The sequence below is a fragment of the Rana temporaria genome, chromosome 4 (genome assembly GCF_905171775.1).
Source record: "Rana temporaria chromosome 4, aRanTem1.1, whole genome shotgun sequence".
NCBI lineage: Eukaryota > Metazoa > Chordata > Amphibia > Anura > Ranidae > Rana > Rana temporaria.
Genome location: NC_053492.1, coordinates 72,392,036 through 72,417,778, shown reverse-complemented (window position 1 = coordinate 72,417,778; position 25,743 = coordinate 72,392,036). Strand labels below are relative to the sequence as shown.

Sequence of the window (25,743 nt, the reverse complement as noted above, 5' to 3'; positions counted from 1 at the left end):
ACCCACAAAGGCCATGTTTTGAGAATTTCTATCCACAATACCAACCCATTGACTACGATATAAAGCACCTGTGCAAGATAAAGGAGAACCTGCAAACATGGCCTGTTGGGGGCTGAGGTTGAGAACCACTGCTGTAAAAGGATGCCCTGGACACTGGCCTTGTTAGCGATACTAATAATTTAGCTTCAACCTGGGCAGACAGTTGTGGATCCTTTTTGCTATAATATTATTTCATTGGTGCCATTTTTGTTATCAGTGTGTAATTACTATGCAATACTTATGCGATTTGTTTTGGTGTAAAGCAGGGGTATTGAATTTAAATTCATGGAGGTCCGCATCGCAGTTTTGTGCGATTACCCCGATTCTTTACATCGCAGCCCAGGGGTGCAGGCACGATACACCATTCATTTGAATGGGCTGCTGCGCCTGCGTTTTCTACTGGGAAAAGGTCTTGGCATCTTTTTAAAAAGGCAGCCACATGGAAACTGCATGATGCGTTTGTACCATGCAATTTCCATGTGCAGAAAATTGCACTTTGCATTTTAGTGCATTTAGGAGTTAATGGTACCCCTTCACATTTTCTGTGCAGCACCTCATTTTGTGCGCAGCTGGTTGTCCGCTTCACATCTTCCCCACCACAGCCCTGTCCCCCTTCACATATCACCCCACACAGTATTACCCCCTTCACATATCACCCCACACAGTATTACCCCCCTTCACATATCACCCCCCCTTCACATATCACCCCACACAGTATTACCCCCCCTTCACATATCACCCCACACAGTATTACCCCCCCCTTCACATATCACCCCACACAGTATTACCCCCCCTTCACATATCACCCCACACAGTATTACCACCCCATCACATATCACCCCACACAGTATTACCCCCCCCCCCCCATCACATATCACCCCACACAGTGGTACCCACCTTCACATATCACCCCACACAGTGGTACCCACCTTCACATATCACCCCACTTCACATATCTCCCCACACAGTATTGTCCCCCCCTTCACATTTCCCCCAACACAGTATTACCCCCCCCCTTCACATATCACCCCACAGTATTACCCACCTTCACATATCACCCCACACAGTATTACCACACTTCACATTTCCCCCCCAACACAGTATTACCCCACTTCACATATCCCCCCACACAGTATTGGCCCCCCTTCACATTTCCCCCAACACAGTATTACCCCCCCCCCCCCCCTTCACATATCACCCCACAGTATTACCCACCTTCACATATCACCCCACACAGTATTACCCCACTTCACATATCCCCCTTCACATATCCCCCACACAGTATTGCCCCATCACATATCCCCCCCACACAGTATTACCCCATTACATATACCCCCATCACATATCTCCCCACACAGTATTGCCCCATCACATATCCCACACAGTATTGCCCCCTTTACATGACCCCCATCACATATCACCCCCACACAGTACTGCCCCCTTTACATATCCCCCCCACACAGTACTGCCCCCTTTACATATCCCCCCCACACAGTACTGCCCCCTTTACATATCCCCCCCACACAGTACTGCCCCCTTTACATATCCCCCCCACACAGTACTGCCCCCTTTACATATCCCCCCCACACAGTACTGCCCCCTTTACATGACACCCCCCCCCCCCTCCACACACACAGCACTGCCCCCGCTCCCCATCCTTAACATTTTCATACAGTTTCCTCCCTTCCCTCTCCACTCCTACCTTTCAACAGAGCGGAGGGCGGGAGGCGGGACAGTCGTGGACTGAAGACGTGGGAGCTGTCGGGTTGACTTTTCGGCAAACTGGTGATTGGCTGCTAGGACCGCCTCCTAGCAGCCAATCACCTCCCATCTAACATAACAGGCAGCTACCTCTCCGGTCCCACCCACGGTCCGGGATTGTCCCGCCTCCCGCTCCTCTTCTCTGCTAATAGCGGAGGAGGCTGGGGACAAAAGCGGCGACTAAATGGTGGGATCGCCGCGGTCCAGAAAGAGCAGCAGCTCGGGCCAGACGCAGACTGCGGGCCGCCATTTAGTGATGCCCGGTGTAAAGGGATGCATGTTGTCAATTGCTATTCAGTAAAGCCAGACAAAAATGGAGCAATTTTCTTTCCTGCAACCATGGGTTGCAGAAAAGAAAAAAAAAAAAAAATCGCTTGATTACCCCATCAACAGAGTCAGTGTTACGCACGCCCGTGGAGCCATTGTGTTCTCCCAGTGAAGTGGGGCAGGGGAAGCCGTCCCCACCAGAAGAACACAGTGATTACTGCTAGTGGCTTTAAACAGCTGCTAGCAGTTATCAAATGTAAAAATCAGACAAGCTGGTTGTACCAAAGTTGATTGATTAACTTTGGTACATACAGCCTGATCATACGTGGTTCTAATTCTGTCCGGTCCCTGCTCAACCAGCCGAAATTCAAACCATCTATGGCCGGCTTTAGAGGCCATCATTGCATGCAATTTTTGAATGTCACTTTGTGCCTTAGTACTTGAAATGCAAATATTTGTACTCTTGGAAAAAGAAAAAATACATTTTTTATATATATATATATATATATATATATATATATATATATATATATATATATATATATATATATATATATATATATATATATATATATATATATATACACACACACACACACACACACATATACATATACATATACACACACACACACACACATACATACACACACACATCTTAGTACCCTAAAATTAACAACACAGTCGTAGACAAAGATTTTGAGACCGATTTATTAATCAAAATATCTCAGATCACAGACAAGTGAGATGAGTTCCACAAGCACAACAGCATGCTGTAAACCAAAAACACTCCATTCTAAAACTTTTTTTTTTGTTGTTTTATTTAAATTTTACTCAAGAAAATATTTCTGCTTTTCTTCATTTATGCCCTCACTGCTGGGTGGAACACCAATGCATTGCCAGCAACATGTAGCATGGCAGTCCAGAAGTGATAGGGTTAAGGCATGAAAAGACAATATAGCAAAATTCACAAAACACAAAAATGAAATATAATAAAAAGAAGTACCCCTAATTGTTTTATAACCCCCCCACCCCAAAACTACTACTCATGTAAACTATAATCAAATAAGAGATTGTCATAAGTAATAGGCGACCTTTCTTATTTTAAGAGTAAGGCAATAGAAGCATTTTGTTATATAAAAATAAGGGCTTGGTTTAAGGTATGTTATTGTGCGGGTTGAGCAGGACGATGGGAAAACTCGGGTTCTTCGAGAAGCAGTTTGAAAAGACGCATTAGACGAGGTTAGGAGGCTTCGCTGGTCTGGATGTATGGAGGTGGAGGGTCCTTCTCCTTCTCTGGCATCTTTATAGCCATCTCATATGTAGGCAGGATATACTGCAAGAGTTTGGAGTAGTCAGTAACACAATTATTACAATGTTATTTATAAACAGATTACAAGGCACAGTACAAATGCTAGTTGATATACCTGCCCTTATGTACATTGTAAGCAGACAGCGACTTGCTGCAAAAAATCTGAACCCATCAGAGTAAATATTTGAAAGTTGCTATTGCTGCCCTATTTTTTAAGGTGCCAGCTCCTTACTTTGCCTTCTTGGTCACCGATCCTGGACAAGGATACAGCCAGGGACTCCTGTCCTGCATACTTGTTTCAGGTCAGCGCAAGTAGAGATGTTTGAGAAGACAGACCGACAGGTCGCACTCCAAAAATAAAGTCAACATCGGCAGCTCAAAGGGGTTGTAAAGGTAAATGTTTTTTCACCTTCATGCATCCTATGCATGAAGGTGAAAAAACATCTGACGGTACCACCCCCCCCCCCCGAACCCCCAGTTTACTTACCTCACCCCTCGAAAGTCCCTGTGATCCTCTTCGGTTCCCAGCCTGGCCGTTGATTGGCTAGGCTGGACGGATTGATAGCAGCGCAGCCATTGGCTGGCGCTGCTGTCAATCACTTCCTAAGACGCGGCGTGCCAGGGGGCGGGGCCGAGTGATACAGTCGGCGGCTATGCCCGCCACTGTATCACGGGAGCGCGCCCGCAAATGCTTTCCACCATGCTCGTTCGCTCGCTCTCATGAAGGTGGAAAGCTCTTGCGAGGAGGAGCCGAGACAGCCGCCGAGGGACCCCAGAAGACAGGGTTAGGGGAGACTCTGTGCAAAACGAGCTGCACAGTGGAGGTAAGTATAACATGTTTGTTATTTAAAAAAAAAAAAAAAAAAAGAAAATAAAACATTTTTGCCTTTAGTGTTCCTGGTGGATATACTTTAGGAGGTGCACAGCAGAATAAATTCACTATAGCAGACCTTGGATTCTGTGCAGAGTGACACCATGAAAGCAAATGTTATGCAACACATCATTATGATGGGCTCATCTATAGAATAAAACACTTAATATGCCATACAGGTTATGAACAAATATGAAGGTGTCCTTGACCTAGATTGGACAGCAAAATATTTACTGAGCATTAAGGCGTGCTGCGTTAAAGTGGTTGCAAACCCTATTTTTAAACTTTGTGCTACAGGTACGCCTATATTAAGGCTTACCTGTAGCTAACCAGGATATCTCCTAAACATATCCTCTGTCATCGGCACGTGCGCACTAGAGCAAACTGACACCTGTGTGACGCTGTCTCAGTCTGCGAGCCATTACCAGCATTTCCCGCGCACATGCGGGAGTGACATCGCGGCTCCGGCAAATCACAGCGCCGGAGCAGTGATACCCGGAAGTAACCCCGGGAGAGAGGCCTGCAGGAGAAGGAGACGAGGATGGCTTTGATCCAAGGCAAGTAATTCATAATGAGCTAGTATGATAAGCATACTAGCTCATTATGCCTTTGCCTTGCAGGTTTTTTTTTTTTACTACACAAGAGTTTACTTCCTCTTTAAGGCAGCCTTCATTTTAAGAAGCTCCTTAAGCGCACTAAAGATTTTGGGTGTTTTAAACTCGCTTGATCATGCACATAAATCCATTTGCCCTTTCGTAATGGCTTCTGTGTCTCACAGGCTTTGGGTTTATTTTGATGGCATCAGTTAGATCTCTCGGACATCACATTTGGAATTCATTGACAAGAAAAGGTTGACCTCCTTATCTGCATTTATATATCTTTAGTGTGGGAATGGGAAACCCAACTGAAGCATACAAAAGTCCCACTGACACAGGCCCTTAAGCTGCTCAAAGTAGCAGGCACGTGTATAGGTTGCCAAAACCCCATTAACTGCCACTTATCCATGACATTTGCCATGTGTTTTGTCTGCTCCCTCAACCTGTTTGGCAGGAGCTCCTGTCAGAGAACAATTCTTATAGATGTGGAACATGAAAGTTCATAACACACTATGAATTGAACTGCTGGGACAACATCAAGAACAAGTCCTGGAGAGCGTTTGGTAGACAAGCTCCTGGTGGTTCAGCCAACAGGACAACCCTATCCAGATCAGCCCAAAAGGGGTAAAGGGGGAACTACACTATGGAACCACCATTGGTTAAGCAGATGGTACTAGACAGTAGCATGGAGATGACACTAAAGTACAAATGCTTCAATACATAAACCGATGGATTTGGATGCGTTTTGAACCACATCCAATTCCCATGACATGTGCACCTTCGGCCTTTTCAATGGACCACTAAAGAATATCAGAAGTGATCGACAGATAACTCTGATCCAAGCGCACAATGGTATATGTAAAAATCTTTTAAACAGTAAAAAGCAGCTATTATAACAAAATGGAACAAGTGGAATCATGCGTCATTAAAAATTATTGATAAAACATTAACAGCGCTAGAGCCACTAGTACCGGCTCGTGAACTATTTAGCTCATATCCTGCTAGTAAAAATACTGATAAAAATAGATCCCAATAAACAATCTTTATCCAGTAATGTCAGTCACTCAGACACATTCCAAAGCTCAGTCCAATATGAATTCTTGAGTGACAGTTCACACTTCACACATCTCGGGTAGAGTTTTCAAGGTGCACATTCAAATCCTGCAAATTTCACTCTACTGTGCTCCCCTTATGGTGTTGTACTCACCAGATAGTAGATGTTACCAGCATTGAGAAGGTCCAACCAATGTAATCAGGCTCAGCTGCTCTCCTCCAGGTGTGTGTTGGTGATATTCGTTGGGTGTATGTGTGCAGCACAGCGCGCCGCTCTGCCCTACGTCCGTTTCGTAAAATATTATTTCTTCCAGTGGAGCGAGCCCCTGGAAGAAGTAATAATTTTACGAAACGGACGTAGGGCGGAGCGGCGCGCTGTGCTGCACACATACACCCAAGAAGCTCCAAACGTTCCCCCAGTGGACGGGTGCCTGAGAGTTTTGTGTACCGGCCGGCACATTAGATTCAAGGCGATTTTTTAACAGCATGACTAGGTGCAATTTTTTTTTTTTTTTTAAATTTTCCACTCATTTAACCACTTGCCGACCGCGCACCGTCGTTATACGTCCACAAGGTGGCTCGGCTGGGCGAGAGCACGTAGTATGACGTCCTCTCTCCCAGCCGCCCCACGCTCGCCCCCGACTCCCGTGCGTGTGCCCGGCGGGAGCGGTCGCCGCCGGGCACACGCGATCGCTCGGTACAGAGCGGGGACCGGGAGCTGTGTGTGTAAACACACAGCTCCCGGTCCTGTCAGCAGGGGAAATGCTGATCTTCGGTTCATACAATGTATGAACAGAAGATCAGTGTTTCCCCTAGTGAGGCCACCCCCCCCCCCCACAGTAAGAACACACCCAGGCATACTTAACCCCTTCCCCGCCCCCTAGTGTTAACCCCTTCACTGCCAGTGGCATTTTTATAGTAATTCAATGCATTTTTATAGCACTGATCGCTATAAAAATGCCAATGGTCCCAAAAATGTGTCCGAAGTGTCCGCCATAATGTCGCAGTACCGAAAAAAAAAAAAAATTCGCTGATCGCCGCCATTACTAGTAAAAAAAAAAAAAATGACATAAAAATACCCCCTATTTTGTAAACGCTATAACTTTTGCGCAAACCAATCAATAAACGCTTATTGCGATTTTTTTTTACGAAAAATATGTAGAAGAAAACGTATCGGCCTAAACTGAGGAAAAAAAATGTTTTTTTATATATTTTTGGGGGATATTTATTATAGCAAAATGTAAAATATATTCATTTTTTTCAAAATTGTCGCTCTATTTTTGTTTATAGCGCAAAAAATAAAAACCACAGAGGTGATCAATACCACCAAAAGAAAGCTCTATTTGTGGGAAAAAAAGGACGCCAATTTTGTTTGGGAGCCACGTCGCACGACCGCGCAATTGTATGTTAAAGCGACGCAGTCCCGAATCGCAAAAAGTACTCTGGTCTTTGGGCAGCAATATGGTCCGGGGGGTAAGTGGTTAATACACTATGTGGAGCTGTTACTGTTTCTTACATGGTGGGCACGGATACCGGTGAAAATTTCTTGTCAATGAGATCCATCAGGACCGTATATGTCTGAAACTGCGAGATTGGGACCCAATATATGCGGTTTCTGATCCCCTGTCATAAGGGATCATGGAAATCTGGTAAGGAGCCAATCTATAAGTCTGGTGGAGGACACATCACTTTTTTCCTTTGGACACGTTTGCAAATAATCTGAAATGTGACAAAGATGCACGGGTGTTTGACATTTCACCTGTTAAACATTTATGGACTTTCTATTGTCAATATTCTGGACTGTTTACTAATTTTATTTAGAGCTAAAACCTAACTTAGTTTATGGTTTCTGATCAAAGTGTTATTTGTTTTTTTTTCCTTCAAACACCATTTTCACTATTACTGAGGGGTGTTGAGGTGGCTGCATAGTGCACCCTAGTGGCCATCATACTCCATTGTTTTGATATAGCAGTGAGCTTCACATATATCACTAGATATCACCTACTTGTATACGTTTGTGTTTGTCAAGAAGGGTGTAGAGGTAGCGCGATTTATATTTTTCTTATGTTTTATTTCTTGTATTTATTGTTTACACTGTAATCGCAGCACTCAGAGTGAATAGACTGACTACGTTGCAGGTCTTTTTCTCTCCTTTTTTTCAGTTATTTTAGCGCAGTTTCTTTCCATGGTAACTACTATCTGGTGAGTACAACACCATAAGGGGAGCAAAGCAGAGTGAAATTTGCAGGATTTGAATGTGCACCTTGAAAACTCTACCCGAGATGTGTGAAGTGTGAACGGTCACTCAAGAATTTATATTGGACTGAGCTTTGGAATGTGTCTGAGTGACTGACATTACTGGATAAAGATTGTTTATTGGGATCTATTTTTATCAGTATTTTTACTAGCAGGACATGAGCAAAATAGTTCACGAGCCGGTACTAGTGGCTCTAGTGCTGTTAATGTTTTATTAACAATTTTTAATAACATACGATTCACTTTTCAATGGACCGGTTGAGTTAAATAGCATCTTGATATAGCGCGGTCATTCACCCCGAAGGATCCCATCGCGCGTGTTCATATAATGGGGCCATTTTTTTTTTTTTTTTTAGACAGAAGCCAATTAACCTACCAGCATGTCTTTGGAGCATGTTCACATATGTGTGGGTAGCAGTGTGTTTTTAAAAAGTGTCCGGGTTAATTTAAGCATGGTTAAGCTGTGTTTTCCCTTGTGATACACTGACACATTGCACCGGAGGGTAGCTGAAATCTCGCTGCCAAAACCGGACCAGGCATGTCACTTAAAGCGGAGTTCCAGCCACAATTTCACTTTTTAAATATAAATACCCCTGTAATACACAAGCTTAATGTATTCTAGTAAAGTTGACCTGTAAACTAAGGTCCGTTTTGTTAGGTTGTTACAGCATTTAGACACTTTATAAAATAGAAATTGACTGGGGCCATCTTAAGTGTGGGCATCATGAAGCCAGACTGCATGACTTCCTGGATTTCAGCCTTGCAGATCTCGCACAAGCAGTGTCAGATCAGGTTTCAGCACCTGTGCTGTCCAAGTCACATGATTCTTTGAGACTGGGGAGTGCACAGACTCCTGGAAAGTTACACCCACTACATTCCCAGGAGTCTGTGCGGTGTAGGTTAGGAAGCATTAAGCACATAGGTTCAGGAAGTGGGAAGATTAACTATTCTGCCTAGCAACAACACTTTGAAGGCATCTAAAAAAAAAAATATTTTTCGTAAAGGACTAATGACATTTTTTTAAAACGACTGATGTAATGTTATATTTATGGGTGAAACTCCACTTTAAAATTGGCATTGGCGAGTACTTGAGAAACAGTATCGGTACTTGTAAAAAAAAAAAAAAAAAAAAAAAAAAAAAAAAAAAAAAAAAAATGGTATCAGTGCATCCCTAACTAGATAGACCAAAGCTCATAATAATTCACATTTTTATCAATACAAATCTGACCCGTTTTAATACCTGTGGAGGGGTTTCGAATGCAGGATATACGGCAATCTCAGGGAGGTTTCTATTGTTGATGTACTTGTAGCAGTTCCACACAACATTAATCAGATAGGCCTGTAGACAGAGAGCATACATCTGTTACAATAAGTGCATGCGGGGTGTAATGCATAACAGAATTTAATTATATATTTTTACATAAATGCAAATTTTATTTTAAAAAAAGTTTAAAATCAACACAAACTAATTTTAATAAAATGGCGCAGATCTGGTAAATATAAGTACAGGCAGTTCCTGAGTTACATACATCTGACTTAAAGCGGAGGTCCATCCGAATTATTTTAGTTTTTTTAAAGGCCAGCAGCTACAAATACTGCAGCTGCTGACTTTAAAAAAAAATGGACACTTACCTGTCCAGCGCACCCACAATTTCGGCAGGGCAGCCGACCAATCTCTCGTCTCTCGGCTGCCCCCGCCGCCATCCTCGGTGAGGAAATTAGGAAGTGAAGCGTTGCAGCTTCACTGCCGATTCCCTACTGCGCATGCACGAGCTGTGCGCCGCGCCCTTACTGGTCCCCACTGTCTCCTGGGACCAGTGCGTTTCCCAGAAGACAGCGCGGGGGTGACGCGAAGGGGCGTGACTCCCACGGCAGTCTATTCACGGAAGTGGGTGCAAATACCTGTATTATACAGGTATCTGCCCCCCCCCCCCCCCCGAAAGGTGCCAAATGTGACACCGGAGGGGGGGAGCTTTCCGAAAAGCGGAGGTTCACTTTTTGTGTGGACCTCCGCTTTAAATACGACTCATACTTAGAGGGAGTCAACAGGAATTGAAAATAAATCTACCCCTAGAAAGGGAAATTCACTCCTGTGAGGAGGATTATCATGGGAAGAAAAAGGTGTCTACACAGAAGTTTCATACCAATCCTTGTTTCCCCAACAATGCAACATTTTCAAAATCCAATTGTCACAGGGACATAAAATGAGGTGCAAAACAGACCTTACAGGGGAGTTCACTCTTCCCTAGGTTATGCAAAAAAAATAAAAAAATTACAATTCCAATTTACATCTGGTTTGTAACCCAGGGACTGCCTGTAAAGCAAGAGGACATGACACACAACCTTCGTCTCTGCAATAAAAATATAGCATACTATTAAAATACTTTACAGGCACCCTTCTGGAATGTCTAGGTGTTTTGTTGCATGATCATCAACATATGGAGCTTTTTTTAATTTGAATCAATCAAGAAAGGTCAGTTACGCTTTAATGATCTACCACAGAAAAACATCAATATTTGAGTGGACATAAAAACTCCAGCCTAATATTTTGTATACAGCAAGGAAAAGCTGGAATATCTGTCAATGTTTTACCGAGTCCCCATCAAGGAGCGTTCCCTTGCGTGTTACTGGGACAAAATGTGAGGAAATATCTCATCAACAGAGGCAAAGACAGCTTTAAACCTACCGATAAAAAAAAGTTTAGAATGTCCTAGACATCCCTGAACTTGATGGCGACAACTGGGATGATATCTGGGACTTTGTTACGGTCCTTCATTTCCCTCCGTGACCGATTAATACCGTTTAAACTGGTGCACCGTGTTCATTTTACACCATACAGACTACATACAATGAATCCCAGCTCCCCTCCAGAGTGCTGGCGATGTGGGGGGGCTCAGGGACACTTTACTCATATCTCCTGGAACTGCCTGACCATCGCTAGGTTCTGGAGGAAGCGTTAACCTACATACGGTTGGTCAGTGCCATCAAATTGCAGTCCTCAGTGTCAGTTTGCTTATTGGGACTAATTGAACAGATAATCCCCACTGTGGCAGGGCATACTTTGGTCGGCTTGCTGCCATTTTATGCCAAGAAAGCCATCACACTTCATTGGCGGAAGTCCGTTCCCCCCATCTATTACCTTCAGGAAAACAGTTGGTCAACTAGGGCTGCAACTAACGATTATTTTCATAATCGATTAGTTGGCCGATTATTGTTTCGATTAATCGGATAATAGCCTTAAAAAAAATAATTGGCATTTTTTTATTTTTTGGGTCAATTTGTTGTTGTTGCAGATTACAAAACACAAATTGCTGCAAAAAAACACATTACATGCTTTTCTGCAGCTTCTCCATTGAAGTATATTGAACCAGAAAAAAAAAATAAAAAAATAGCACCGTTTTGCGTTAAAAAGTCCTTGCCCTTTCCAAATACGCAGCAGCTGAAATAAAACCATGCATGTGAACGTGTCCCATAGGAAAACATGTAAATGAACTGTAGTGTGTTTCTGCAAAAAGCACCAAAAGGTGTGAACCCAGGCCTGAGATGTTTCAGTAAGATAATGGGGTTAAAAAAAAAAGACAAAAATAAGTACAAAAAGAGCAAATAATCGCTACTGTAAGGGGTTCATTTTTACTGTGGGACAGTGAAAGTATTATTTACAGTAGTGATTTGCTTTTTTGTACTATAAAGGGCTAATTTTTAGTTTTTTTAACCCCATTATGTTACTGGCCGATTAATCGATTATGAAAATTGTAATCGATTAATCGATTAGTTGTTTCGGCCCTATGGTCAACAAGAGCCTACTTTTCTACAAGGACACCTATACCAACAGAGGCTGTCCTAAAAAAAAAAAAAATTATCAGGTTTGATCCAAGTGGCTGGCAGAGCCGTCTACGGCATAATCATGTATACGAGTTTGCTGTAAACCTTTTTTTTTTTACAATGTGTCAGGTTTTTATTAGGGTTTGTCATGTTCTTCCCTCTAAGTGACAGCAAATATTCTTGCTGGAGAGATTTATAGAAGTAAAGACCAAACAGAGCATCTAACCCTACCTCATTAGTTCAAAACTAACCACCCCCTCCAGTGCAGCTTAAAAATAAAAATCCATATACTTACCTTTATTCCATGTTACCCTAAATCCTAAATGTTGGAGGGAGCAGCAGCATAGGATGCGCTCACAGAAAGTGGGTTAAATAACGGGCATTATATGACCCAGAAAATAAGTAGTGGCTTGGATGTGGCGTGGTGAGTCTGCAGGGGGACAGTGCTAAAATATTGGGCGAGTATAGCAGCTGGAGCTGTATTTGTATTGTCTAGAGCTGTATTCTTAAAGAGAATCCAGTTTTCCTCTTTTCTTATCAGTTAATACATCTCAGGGCGGCTGATCTCCTGCCATCTACAGCTACTTCTACATGCAAGCACTTCAGTGTCATTGCTCGACAGGAGAGTAACTGGTAAACAAGAACATTGTCACTCCATAACAAGGAGGGCCTGAACAAAGATCTTCATGACGGGATTACCAGGTATGTAATAAATGCAGGTTTAGAACATGATTAAAAAGGACTTGAAATCTGATAGACATTGAAAAAAAACTTAAGGTAATTTAAGTGACTGAGTTTAGATCTACTTTAACCACTTGAGGTCTATAGGCTGTATACAAATGGCCTATACTTTACGTGGGTAAAACCAGCTCGAGGCTGCAACTGCAGAAACCAGCTGTGTAGTAAAAGTAATCCAGATGGTTGTAGAACCACCCAATCACTTTTACAATACTGAGAAGGTAAAGGATTCACACAAAAAATATCAGCACTTTCTATTGAGAAAAACTGCTAGGACAAATGAACAATGGTCAAATGTGTACATGCTCAGGGACAGTTCAGCGACAAATCAGATAAAAGAAAAAAAAAAAACGGTGAAGAGAAGGTTGCATGACACAGACACACACACCAAACCTATGCTGAAGGAAACCTGCCTACGGTTTATTTTCACTAAAACGTACTCCTCGATTATGCTTAAAGGATAAGTTCATCATTGGGAACACGTTACATCTTCCACCTGATTTTAGGGTGTAACATTTTTCCAGTGCTGTAGTCATTCGCCGTTCCCTCCCCTCTCTGTGACAGCGGTGCAGGGAAAAGTTCCGCATACTAGTTGCCACCATTTGAAAAACAGCGCGGCTCCACCCACATGGCCGCGTCTGTCATACACACAGCTGTGTATGAATAAACTACAAGCTCCGACATGCTTCGCGGCTGTCGGTTTGTAGTTTTCAATGGACTACCAGGGCGCCAAGAAGTGCTGCGATAGTTCATTAAGTCTTCCTGTCAGGGAGCATTGGCTTACCCATACGGGATGTACAGGTAAGCCAGAGTGCAAAAGAACTGCATGGTATCAGTGATCTGCTGATCGGTGGTGCGATGCTTTACAGGCTCCTGCAACAAAAAAATAAAATAATAATAATAATATGCACTTTTACCTGCAAATTTTTTTTTGTATTATTTTGGTAAAATGTGAACTTATCCTTTAAAGAAGACCATCACGTAAAAGTGAAAGACTTTTGTTTTTTGGATAGAGTAGAGAAGGATTCGAACACCTATCAGATTCACCGTCCATTTGTGCTGGTGACCATTTTCACCAAGTTTAAAAAAAATAAAAAAAAAATAAAAAAAAGAAGATTTGTCAACAGAACAGGAGCCCTATCATATTGGTCGCCAGTGCGTTAGCAGTAAAGTGGCAAACGTTTTAGTGGCGCTTTACCGCTGTTTAAGTGGTGCTTTTCGGCTGCTGATAGGGCGTTTTTAACCCCCGCTAGTGGCCAAAGAAGGGGTTAAAAAACGCCCATGTTGTAGGTGCTTCGGAAGCGATGCCCATTCATTGCAATGGACAGGGGCGTTTTGGGAGTGCTGTATACACTGCTCCAAAGATGCTGCTTGCAGGACTTTTCCAATGTCCCGCAAGCGCACCACTCCAGTGTGAAAGCACTCAGGTGGCAAGGGAGGCAGTTTTCAGGTGCCATTTCTAGCGCTAAAACGCCTGAAAACTACCTCAGTGTGAAAGGGGTCCAAGGGAATTCTTCCAATGGGTCATGGTTTCTGGTGACAATTTCCTGTTATGGCTATGGAAAAGAAGACTTACTGGTTGTTATGGAATATAAAACTGTTCTTCAGACTCTGATAAACGGAGATCCACAGAGTTCATTCAGGAATGAAAATGCAGATCTGGTTCATCCCCTGTACCCAGGATATTTTATGCATTTACAGCCTTTTAAATCAGGGTGCCTTGGCAAAATGTTTAAAAATTGCCCTGAAAAATTTATCAAGCCTACCTTTTTGTTAAAAAAAAAAAAAACACCTTTGCCTTTGTGTAACTGTGCAGCATTAAAAACCTTGGGCACTGCATGGACCAGCTAACCACCAATGACATAGGTTGATGAGGACAGCGTTGGGCGCCCTTGTTTGCCCCCTCTCCTCAGCACTGGGGTCATGTTAGCTGAGGGAGAGAAACGGAGGGAAAAGGAATGCTGAAATACTAGTCAGTAGTACCAGTACACAAAGGTGTATTTGCTTTGGAGGAATAAATCACCTCTAAAGGTTGGGTTTCATACATGTGTAGATGCTGCTGCGTTATAAAAAAAAGTGCGCTATTTACAATGGGGTGCCTAGAGGTTGTGTGGAATTTTAAAGGGTACCTGACTGAAAAAGGGTAGCGAAACAACGATTTATAAAAGCATGGATGGCCGAATAACAAAGTCGAACCAAAACTGGAACCCAAGGAGAAGTAAAAGAAAAAGAAAATGCCATCCTCTCCTCAACCTGTAGAAATTGGTTGGCAAGTATCGGTTTCATGGATTCTAAAATGAGGTCAATCTTTACTTTACCTTCAGGATGATGACCAATGCTCCCACAACCAGTACGATGAAGAGAAGACAACTGGAATCCATAGCAAGCATGTCATCTTTATATGGGAATTCAGGCTATAGAAACAGATCAGACAAAAAAAAAAAAAAAAAAATCAAAAAACACATTATAGGTGCAAAAATATCAGTACTCGATCAGTATAAAATTGTAATAACTCCATTATGAATTATTTGTGCCTATAATGACCATGCATGCTCAGGAAAACGCAACATTTCCATAATATGAATGAAAAAATTGGGAGCCCCATATAATGGGTACAGTACCAGGTTTGAAGACCCAGGTACACCTGTCCAGAGACCTCAACAACAGATTCCTCTAGAGATACAAGAAATGTAAGACTGGACATACATTATACAATTTTCCTTTAGATTTACCAAAGCCATGTCATATGGGAGGTCAAATATAAGCACTTTCAATTCGTATGCAATCAGGCATGCCCCATTACTACAGAGTAATGCATGGCCAGCTTGATGCGGCATTTTATTCTTCCAAGTCAATTTAAGAATTTGTAATCCTCATGCTGCTAACATTAGTACATAGATAGGAAAGTAAATCATATTTAAACTTGTTTTAAACTTTTTTTTTTTTATCATTGCCCGGATTTTACGGCGTATAAGATTAACACAGCCAAAAACCGGGGGTCGTCTTATACGCCGGATGAAGTAGCTGCTTGATCTATATCAGCCCGCCGGGTGCTCTGTACGGCTGCATGTATTCTGTATATGCACCGCTCAGCCAATCCCGATGCACTGTGCTGATGACAGAGCATGCAAAGCCTGCTTGGATTGGAGTAATAACCTCTGCCAATCCAAGCAGGCTACATTATGTAGCCTGCTTGGATTGGCAGAGGTTGCAACTCCAATCCAAGCAGGCTTAGCATGCTTTGTCATCAGCACAGTGCATCGGGATTGGCTGAGCGGTGCATATACAGACTACATGCAGCCTTACAAAGCACCCGGCGGGCTGCGGCCTCTTTGTTTAATTAAAATGCATTACTACCACAATGGGGTCGTCTAAAACGGTGAGTAGACCACAAAACCACAGTTTTCAGCAGAATATTATCATCTTATATGTCGAGTTGTCTTATACGCTGGCAAATACGGTACATTTCTTCAGTTACTTCCTGGCTTCTTGCCTAGCCAAATGATGTCCTAGATCCCAGGAGTCTTCAGGAGGGCAGGATGAGGAGAAGGGGTTTTCTTAACCAAGTACTCTCCTGCATGCATGCTTGAGCCAAGGGCAGATGATTTCCAGGAAGTAAATGCTACATGAATCATTTGCCCTTACTCAAGATGGCCACAGACAGAATTACTAGGGGGGATGTTTTTCAAAGTGATTTTTCAACCGAAAAAAAAACGTAGAGACATGGATGGATGGATGGGGGGCGTTTGCTTTGAATATTAAAACTTTGTTTTTTTGGTTTGTGGTGCTCAGATGCAGTGAAGAATCGCTTTAACATCTATCAAACAGTGAAGTATCAGCTTTGAGTGGACAGACTCCTTATTGGGGCCCCAAAGCTTTCAGCAGTTATACACATGCAGGAGAATTGGGTGTACGACCCCTCATATGTCATAACTAGGTGAAGAAAAAAAAAACAGACAGCCTGCTCACATTCTGAAATAGGATTCCGTTTGCTATATTAATGCAGTGCTATCAATATGGAAGATGTACTAGAGGGGGCAGAGACATGAAAATCTTCATATGTATCTGTTGGAATGTGATAATGTATTCTTTGTTGTTCCTTCTTTTCGATAAATAAAAAGATAATATTCAAAAAGAAAATCTTTCAAGGTATCAGGCACTGGACTGAATATTAGGGGCTGCTCCGTCACTAGGAAAGGTTAAAGTATTGGAGCTCATGCACACAATGCCCCAAGCAACATCCTGCGTGTGTATGCTGGAAATGGATCCTAAAGGCCGCCGTCACTGCTTGGGGTCGACATGTAAATTTCAACTGATTACACGATTGATGTTTACATCTCCCCCAAATGAGTCATTCATGCGGCAGTGGCACATGCAAGATTGGCCTCGGCTGTCAGTATTTCAGAATGTCTGAGGTCATCTTGCACATATGCCACTGCATGAATGAATCATTTACAAGGGGAAAGATCATAGTGTGTAATAAGTGGTGGTGTCTGCAGCCCACACGTTGGCCCTGAACATGGTCCATCTTCGCTGTCCTCATGTAAACATTAACACAGATCTTTACACGTGTACAGTATAAAATACACTCTAAACACAGGACCATCAACACATTTCTGGTTTATGCAGCCAAACTAAATGCACACCAAAACAGACCAGTGTGCATAGGGCCATAGCGTAGACGACCAGTGTGCATAGGGCCATAGCATAGACGACCAGTGTGCATAGGGCCATAGCATAGACGACCAGTGTGCATAGGGCCATAGCGTAGACGACCAGTGTGCATAGGGCCATAGCGTAGACGACCAGTGTGCATAGGGCCATAGCGTAGACGACCAATGTGCATAGGGCCATAGCATAGACGACCAGTGTGCATAGGGCCATAGCATAGACGACCAATGTGCATAGGGCCATAGCATAGACGACCAATGTGCATAGGGCCATAGCATAGATGACTAGTGTGCATAGGGCCATAGCATAGATGACTACTGCATTCAGACCCACATACTCACTGGCCACTTTATTAGGTACACCTGTTCAATTGTTTGGCAACACAAATTGCCAATTAGCCAATCAAATTGCAGCAACTCAATGCATTTAGGCATATATACGTGGTGAAGATGACTTGCTAAGGTTCAAACCGAGCATCAAAATGGGAAAAGGGGCACTTAGCTTGGTTGTTCATGCCATATGGGCTGGTCTGAGTATTTCAAAAACTGCTGATCTTCTGGGATTGTCACACACAACCATCTCTAGGGTTTACAGAGAATGGTCCGAAAAAAAGAAAATATCCAGCGAGATGTCAGAGAAGAATGGGCAGACTGATTCCAGATGACAGAAAGGCAATAATAACTCAAATAACCACTTGTTACAACCAAAGCATGCAGAAGACCATCTCTGAACACACAATACAGCGAACCTTGAAGGGGATTGGCTACAGCAGTAGAAGACCACACCGGGTGTCACTCCTGTCAGCCAAGAGGATACCGAGGCTACAATTTGCACAGGCGTTGCCTGGTCTGACGAGTCTGGATTTTAACCGTGATATTCAAATGGTAGGGTCAGAATTTGGTATAAACATGAAAAAATTGATCCATCTTGCCTTGTATCAATGGTTTAGGCTGGTGGTGGTGTAATGGTGGGGGGGGGGGGGATATATTCTTGCCACACTTTGGGCACCTTACCAGTTGAGCATCATTTAAACACCACGGTCTATACCCGAGTATTGTTGCTGAACATGTCCATCCCTTTACGACTGCAGTATATCCATCTTCTGATGGCTACTTCCAGCAGGATAACGCACCATGTCACAAAGCGCAGATCATCTCACCACTGGTTTCTTATACATGACAATGAGGTCACTGTACTCCAATGGCCTCCACAGTCACCAGATCTCATCCAATAGAGCACCTTTGGGATGTGGTGAAACTGGAGAGCCACATCATAGATGTGCAGCCGACAAATCTGTAGCAACTGTGTGATGCCATCATGTCACTATAGACCAAAATCTGAGGAATGTTTCCAACACCTTGTTGAATCTATGCCACGAAGAATTGGGGAAGTTCTGAAAAGGAGGCCCAACCCAGTACTAGCAAGGTGTACCCAATAAAGTGCCTGGCAAGTGTATATTACAGATCTAAACATAGCAAATTGAACACCAGTGTGCTTGAGCACTTAAAGGAACACTAAAGGTTCGTTTTTTATTAGATCAATTGATTGCTGTAAGCTAGAGCATTTAAATATCACTTACCTCGTTTTTCCTTTTGACCTCCAAAATATAGTAATCCAGGTTTGAAAATGCCATTTCCTGTCACTCCTCTTCTTGCTTTCCACCAGCATCTGAGCTGTTTTGCATGGTGGAAAGCAGAATGTGCTCACCCCCTCCCTATGACTACAGCCCTGCGTGAAGATGCTCTCTTATCCCTCACAGGCATGGAGGCTAAGCCTAATGGGAACTGTAGTTCCCATTAGGCTGTGATGTACTAGCAAGAATGAATGCGCACCGCAAACCAGGAAGTCAGTGAGAATAATGATTCAGGAGTGCTGGAGGTGAATAAAACAGCTCGATTTCAACAGGTATCAAACTAGTTATAATGCAAAACATTACTTTTTACTTTATCAGCTACTGTCAGACTTTAATTTAAGAGGGAAATATTTTTGTCTTTACAACCCCTTTAATGAGCTGTATTTAGCAATTTCAGAAGTTCTCATTTTAAAATAACCGGTTTTTGCATTGAGCTGGAATTCTGCTATAACCATTTTCCAGCTGTGTGCAAAATCAACTATCCTGTAGGACAGGGGTTTCCAAACTGTGGCCCGAGGGCCAGATGTGGCCCTTTGCTGGCCCTTGGGGCACTATTTCTCCCACTGATATGGGGCACTATTTCTTCTACTAATATCAATGATGGGGCACTATTCCTCCCACTGATGTGGGACACTATTCCTCCAACCGATATGGGGCACTATTTCTTCTACTAATATCAATGATGGGGCACTATTCCTCCCACTGATGTGGGACACTATTCCTCCAACCGATATGGGGCACTATTTCTTCTACTAATATCAATGATGGGGCACTATTCCTCCAACTGATATGGGACACTATTTCTTCTACTAATATCAATGATCGGATACTATTCCTCCTACTGATAGGGGCCCTACTCCTCCTCCTACTGACCACCAACCCTGAGGCCACATTTTTTCTCACTGGAGCTGGGTCTGGGACATTTTTTGCCCCCCTCTGGCCACAATGCGGCCCTCCTAAAGTCTGAAAGGCAATAAAGTGGCTCTTTGTTTGAAAAGTTTGGAGACCCCTGCTGTAGGACATGCATGTCACATTCAAATAAACAGAGTATTGGATCAAACACAATCTTTTTTAGTAGGGCACTTATTTCCCTAGTTTTGGTTTCATTTATAGGACTGATCGAAAAGCTTAATCGAAAAAGAGAGAAGCTCCCCCTTAGCAAACAAATCCCTTGATGCATCTGAAAAATTAATCCAGGCTTTGCTTTTATGCTTTAAAAAGTTTAGTGAAATATGCAAAATGAGTGCACACAATACTTCAGTAAAAAATAATGACACACTGCACAAGTAACATAGAAACTTACCAGCTGCTCCAGGTAATCTTTAATGCCAGGCAGGTATGTAAGGGAACTGATTGCAAGCAGGCATGTCAAGGCAAAGTCAAACAGCTGGTAACAGAAAAAGGGGATCAGCCACCCACCACGATGCTGCAGAGAAAAGGAAAATCCATCAGCTATTATCGGATGTGCGAGAAAAACAGGTATACAATATAAAATTGCAATTAGGTAAAGAGAGCATATTTAATGGCAAAGGAGCATACAAATATCTTGGTTTAAGAAAGCATTTATATTTTGTTCCTTTATCTCAAGGGAAATGTATTTAAAGTAAGGCAGAGTTCCGTTCTGACACCAGGGAAGTGATGGATTTTGTGTTCCTGCAAAGCAGGGAATAAAATCCATCACCATTTCCTATAGTAAAACGGCACACAAACACAGGCTAAGCACACATTTAACCCTTTGATCGTCCTATATGTTGAACCCCTTGCCAGCCAGCGTCATTAGTGCAGTGAGTGTGTATATTTTTATCACTGATCACTATATATTCATAGATCACTATATTAGTGTTCATTGGTTCCCACAAAGTATCAGACTGTCTGCTGCAATATCTGAGCCACACTATAAGTCGCTGATCACTGAGACTTATAAAAGAATTCCAGTATATTATTCCATAGTTTGAAGTAGAGCTGCACGATTCTGGGAAAAATGAGAATCGCGATTCTTTTGCATGTAATGAAGATCACGATTCTCAAAAATGTCTTTAAAGTTATTTTCAACACAAAATGGAGCTTATGTGCTTAAATACAGTATATGTAAAACTGACAGACTGTTTACATATTAAAATTTTAAAAGCCGCAGCAAACCTGCTGACCTTACATGCTTGCTAATGTGAAAGAACACCTCTGATTTTCATATTGACATCAGCGCATATGGTAAATATCTCCTAAACTGTGCAGGTTTAGGAGATATTTCCAGTACCTACAGGTAAGCCTCATTATAGGCTTACCTGTAGGTTAACCACTAGCCGACCAGCCACCGTCATTATACGGCGGCAGGTCGGCTCTCCTGGGCGAGAGCCCGTAGCTATACGTCCGCTCTTCGAGCGGCCACTAGGGGGCGCGTGCGCGCCCCCCGCTCGCCCCCGACTCCCGTGCGTGTGCCCGGCGGGCGCGATCGCCGCCGGGCACACGCGATCGCTCGTTACAGAGCGGGGACCGGGAGCTGTGTGTGTAAACACACAGCTCTCGGTCCTGTCAGCGGGGGAAATGCTGATTTTCTGTTCATACAATGTATGAACAGAAGATCAGTGTTTCCCCTAGTGAGGCCACCCCCCCCCCACAGTAAGAACACGCCCAGGGAACATACTTAACCCCTTCCCCGCCCCCTAGTGTTAACCCCTTAACTGCCAGTGGCATTTTTATAGTAATCCAATGCATTTTTATAGCACTGATCGCTAAAAAAATGCCAATGGTCCCAAAAATTTGTCAAAAGTGTCCGAAGTGTCCGCCATAATGTCGCAGTAACGAAAAAAAAATCGCATTACTAGTAAAAAAAATATATTAATAAAAATGCCATAAAAATACCCCCTATTTTGTAAACGCTATAACTTTTGCGCAAACCAATCAATAAACGCTTATTGCGATTTTTCTTACGAAAAATATGTAGAAGAATACGTATCGGCCTAAACTAAGGAAAAAAAATGTTTTTTTATATATTTTTGGGGGATATTTATTACAGCAAAATGTAAAAAATATTATTTTTTTTCAAATTTGTCGCTCTATTTTTGTTTATGGCGCAAAAAATAAAAACCGCAGAGGTGATCAAATACCACCAAAAGAAAGCTCTATTTGTGGGAAAAAAAGGACGCCAATTTTGTTTGGGAGCCACGTCGCACGACCGCGCAATTGTCAGTTAAAGCGTCGCAGTCCCGAATCGCAAAAAGTGCTCTGGTCTTTGACCAGCAATATGGTCCGGGGGTTAAGTAGTTAAGAGGTGTGCAAGGATTTCACAACTACTTTAAAATAATTTAACGCAGCCTGGAAATTACATAACGGATTACAGTGTGGAAAACTGCAGAGCATAGTGCACATGTATCTGTAATACTAATAGTTTAAGTGATTGCAAAGTTTTTTTTTTTTTTTTAACAAGCGGCATGTTATACCTACCTACCTCTGTGCAGTTAGTTTTGCACAGAGCAGCCTGGATCCTCCTTCTCGGGTCCCTCTCTGCTGCTCCTGGCCCTTCCCTCTTATCGAGTGTCCCCTCAGCCAGCAGCTTCCTATGGGGGCACCCAAGCCGAGTCAGAGCTCCATGTATCCATTCAGACACTGAGCCCTGAGCCGCTACCGCCCCCTCTCCCCACTGATTGGCTGACATTGATTGAAAGCTTTGGGAACCAATGGCACCGTTGCTGTCTCTCAGCCAATCAGGAGTGTCCTAGACAGCTTAGACATTCGTGGACATCACTGGCTCAGGTAAGTAGGGGGTGCTACATACAGGTTTATCATCTTCATGCATAAAATGCATGAAGATAAAACATTCAGCCTTTACAACCCCTTTAACTATATACTGCATTCAACAAAGTTTGGTCGTAAAACAAGCTTTTTCCAGTCTGAATTTTCTGTAAGATGTGTACTCACCGTTATTGCTCCATACACCATCATAGCACTCATGGTGAACATTAACAGGGAGATGGCAAACAGCACGCAGGCATTCTCTGCAAAACAAAATCAATAGGATATTACCCATTACTCTGGCTGCTACATATTACTAGCACAGTGAGGTGAATAACATGGCGGCAACAACAACATTTCAATATGATCACCACTTTCAATTTCTTCAAGCCACATCATTTTGTTACATGAAACTAAAGCTATAGAGATGATTTTATATACATATATAATTTTATTTATATACACACACACTCTCGAGTATAAGCTGAGGCACCTAATTTTACCAAAAAACAAAAAAAAAAAAACAAAAAAAAACGTATTGACTCGAGTATAAGCCTAGGGTGTCCATCTGCATGCCTCACTGTGCCCATGCCTAGACTGACGTTTAACATGGGAGTCTATGGAAGGGGTGCCCGGATTTGAAAAATCAGTGCTCTCCAGGAGTAGGTCCCACAGACAACAAACTTTGCACACGTGTAGAGGAGAAAGGGGCTACATGTGTGCCAAGTTTGGGGTCCAGGGGACCTACGACCGGCCGTTACCGGGTCACTGGAGAAATTACAGTTTAACATGGGAGTCTATGGAAGGGGTGCCCAGGTTTGAAAATAAATAAATAGGTGCTCCCTGGCCGTAGGTCCCCCGGACAGCAAACTTGTAGAGGAAGAGTGGAGCTACATGTGTGCCAAGTTTGGGGTCCAGGGGACCTACGGCTGGCCGGTACCGGGTCCCCAAAGTCCGGGAGATCAGGCACAAAAAGGTGACTCGAGAATAAGCCGAGGGGGAGCATTTTCAGCTTGTATGGAAAAAAAAAAAAAATATATATATATATATATATAAAAAAGGTAGGTCCACAAAACTGCAGGCAGGAATTGGAAAGGATTAAAGGTAAAAGGCACCAACTCAACAAGTGTCAGTCGATGCCTTGACATATTTCACACTCAAAAGTGCTTAAAAAGGCTAAACAATCCACTTTCTAAAAAATAAAAAAATCATCCATATTCGCAGCAAAATGTGTGAATGTATTTATTTTTTGCAAATGAGCCTGCAAAGAAATGCATCTGCAGTCCCTGGATCACTGGTCCAATGCACAGGCTCCTGCAGACTCTGCCCTAGCTCTAGGTCCATACCGACGTATGGATTTTAAGGGCCCTTTCACACGGAGCGGATCCGTATTAATCCGCCCCGTGTGTGTCCGTCGGCTCAGCGGGGATCCTCCGTAAATCCCCGCTGAGCTGTCGGCGGACCGGGTGGTCCCCGCACACGGTGCAGAGACCGCCCTGTCTTTGCTCTGCTCTCCCCTATGGGGAAGCGGATGAATACGGACCGTGTGTCCGTATTCATCCGATCTTTTCCGCCAGACGGAAGAAAAATAGGGTTTTCTTCCGTCTGAAAAAGCGGAACTTTGCGGACGCAGATCATTAAGGACGTTAGCGGATGATGCATCCGCTAATGTCTGCAATCCCATAGGGATACATTACAAGTCCGTAAACGGACTTGTAATAAACGATCCGTTCGTCCGCACGTGTGAAAGGGCCCTTAGTTCGAGAGCTGGAGGAAGTGTCAATGGACCACAAGTGTGGTAATCATCACATGTGTGTTCAATTGAGAACCGAGAGTCCATCTGCTACAGTGGCAGGTGGGACTTGTAGTTCAATCATTCACATCTTTGTAAATGATGTGGCTGTGCAGGTGAAAAATTGTGCTAACCTGGGAGAAGAACCCCTGTACACTGTCAGATGGGACCAGCTTGGGGGTGGGGGGTCCACTTAGAACCAGTTAAGGTTCTGCAATATCCATCTGCCCTGAACTCAGGAGAGAATGTTGACGAGTACTACATTATTACATGGCACCACTTTCTGTGGCCTTGAGGCCCCCCAACCATCGCTGGAGAGAGAGAAACCAAGATGTCACCCTACAGACCCAAGAAGCCACCTGAAAAGAAGGGACCATGAAGATGTCTTTGTTTTGTAAATAAGGGCACAGAGAGGAAAGAGGCTACTGCAACAAATGGGAATCAGAAGGTGGGCTTTAAGGTTTAGAATACTACACTTTGTGAAAATCTGTAGCCAATGGAAAAAAAGACACCAAACTGGGAACACAGCTGTGGGCAACTGTACTCTCAAAACCTTTCACCCCACTTCACGGAAAATGGCTCATAAAACATGGGGTAAATAAACCAAAATGTCAGCTGGCTAAAGCAGGGCTTGACAAATTTTCTTGGAATCTAGGAGCCAGCTAAAAAAGTTAGGAACCAGAAACGTGCCCAGTCCCACCGAGCTTGCGTGCAGAAGCGAAAAACACATACGTGAGTAGTGCCCGCATATGAAAGCGGTGTTCAAACCACACATGTGAGGTATCGCCACGATTGGTAGAGCGAGAGCAATAATTCTAGCCCTAGACCACCTCTGCAACTCAAAACATGCAACCTGTAGAATTTTTTTTTTTAAACGTTGCCTTTGTAGATTTTAAAGGGTAAAAGCTTGTCGCCATTCCACGAGCGGACGCAATTTTGAAGCATGACATGTTGGGTATCAATTTACTCGGTGTGACATTAACTTTCACAATATAAAATAAATTGGGCTAACTTTACGGTCTTATTTTTTAATAAAAAAAAAAAAAGTTTTCCCCCAAAAGTGTGCTTGTAAGACTGCTGCGCAAATACGGTGTGACAGAAAGTATTGCAACGACCGCCATTTTATTCTCTAGGGTGTTAGAATAAAAAATATATATATATAATGTTTGGGGGTTCTAACTTCTAAGTAAAGGGAAGTAGATG

At 43.1% G+C, this 25,743-nt stretch overlaps 1 protein-coding gene across 1 annotated transcript in view; it reads right to left on the bottom strand.

Moving 5' to 3' along the window:
• Positions 1–2,760: 2,760 nt before the first annotated feature.
• The window catches only part of LAPTM4A (lysosomal protein transmembrane 4 alpha), a 61,540-nt gene continuing 38,557 nt past the window's right edge, over positions 2,761–25,743 (bottom strand). Inside the window, exons 3-7 of the mRNA XM_040348545.1 lie at positions 22,935–23,011; positions 20,323–20,445; positions 15,034–15,129; positions 9,396–9,494; positions 2,761–3,403 (exon numbers count right to left, since the gene is read on the bottom strand). Coding sequence (XP_040204479.1) covers positions 3,311–3,403; positions 9,396–9,494; positions 15,034–15,129; positions 20,323–20,445; positions 22,935–23,011 — 488 coding nt within the window. The 3' untranslated portion in view covers positions 2,761–3,310. The remainder of the gene's footprint in view (positions 3,404–9,395; positions 9,495–15,033; positions 15,130–20,322; positions 20,446–22,934; positions 23,012–25,743) is intronic.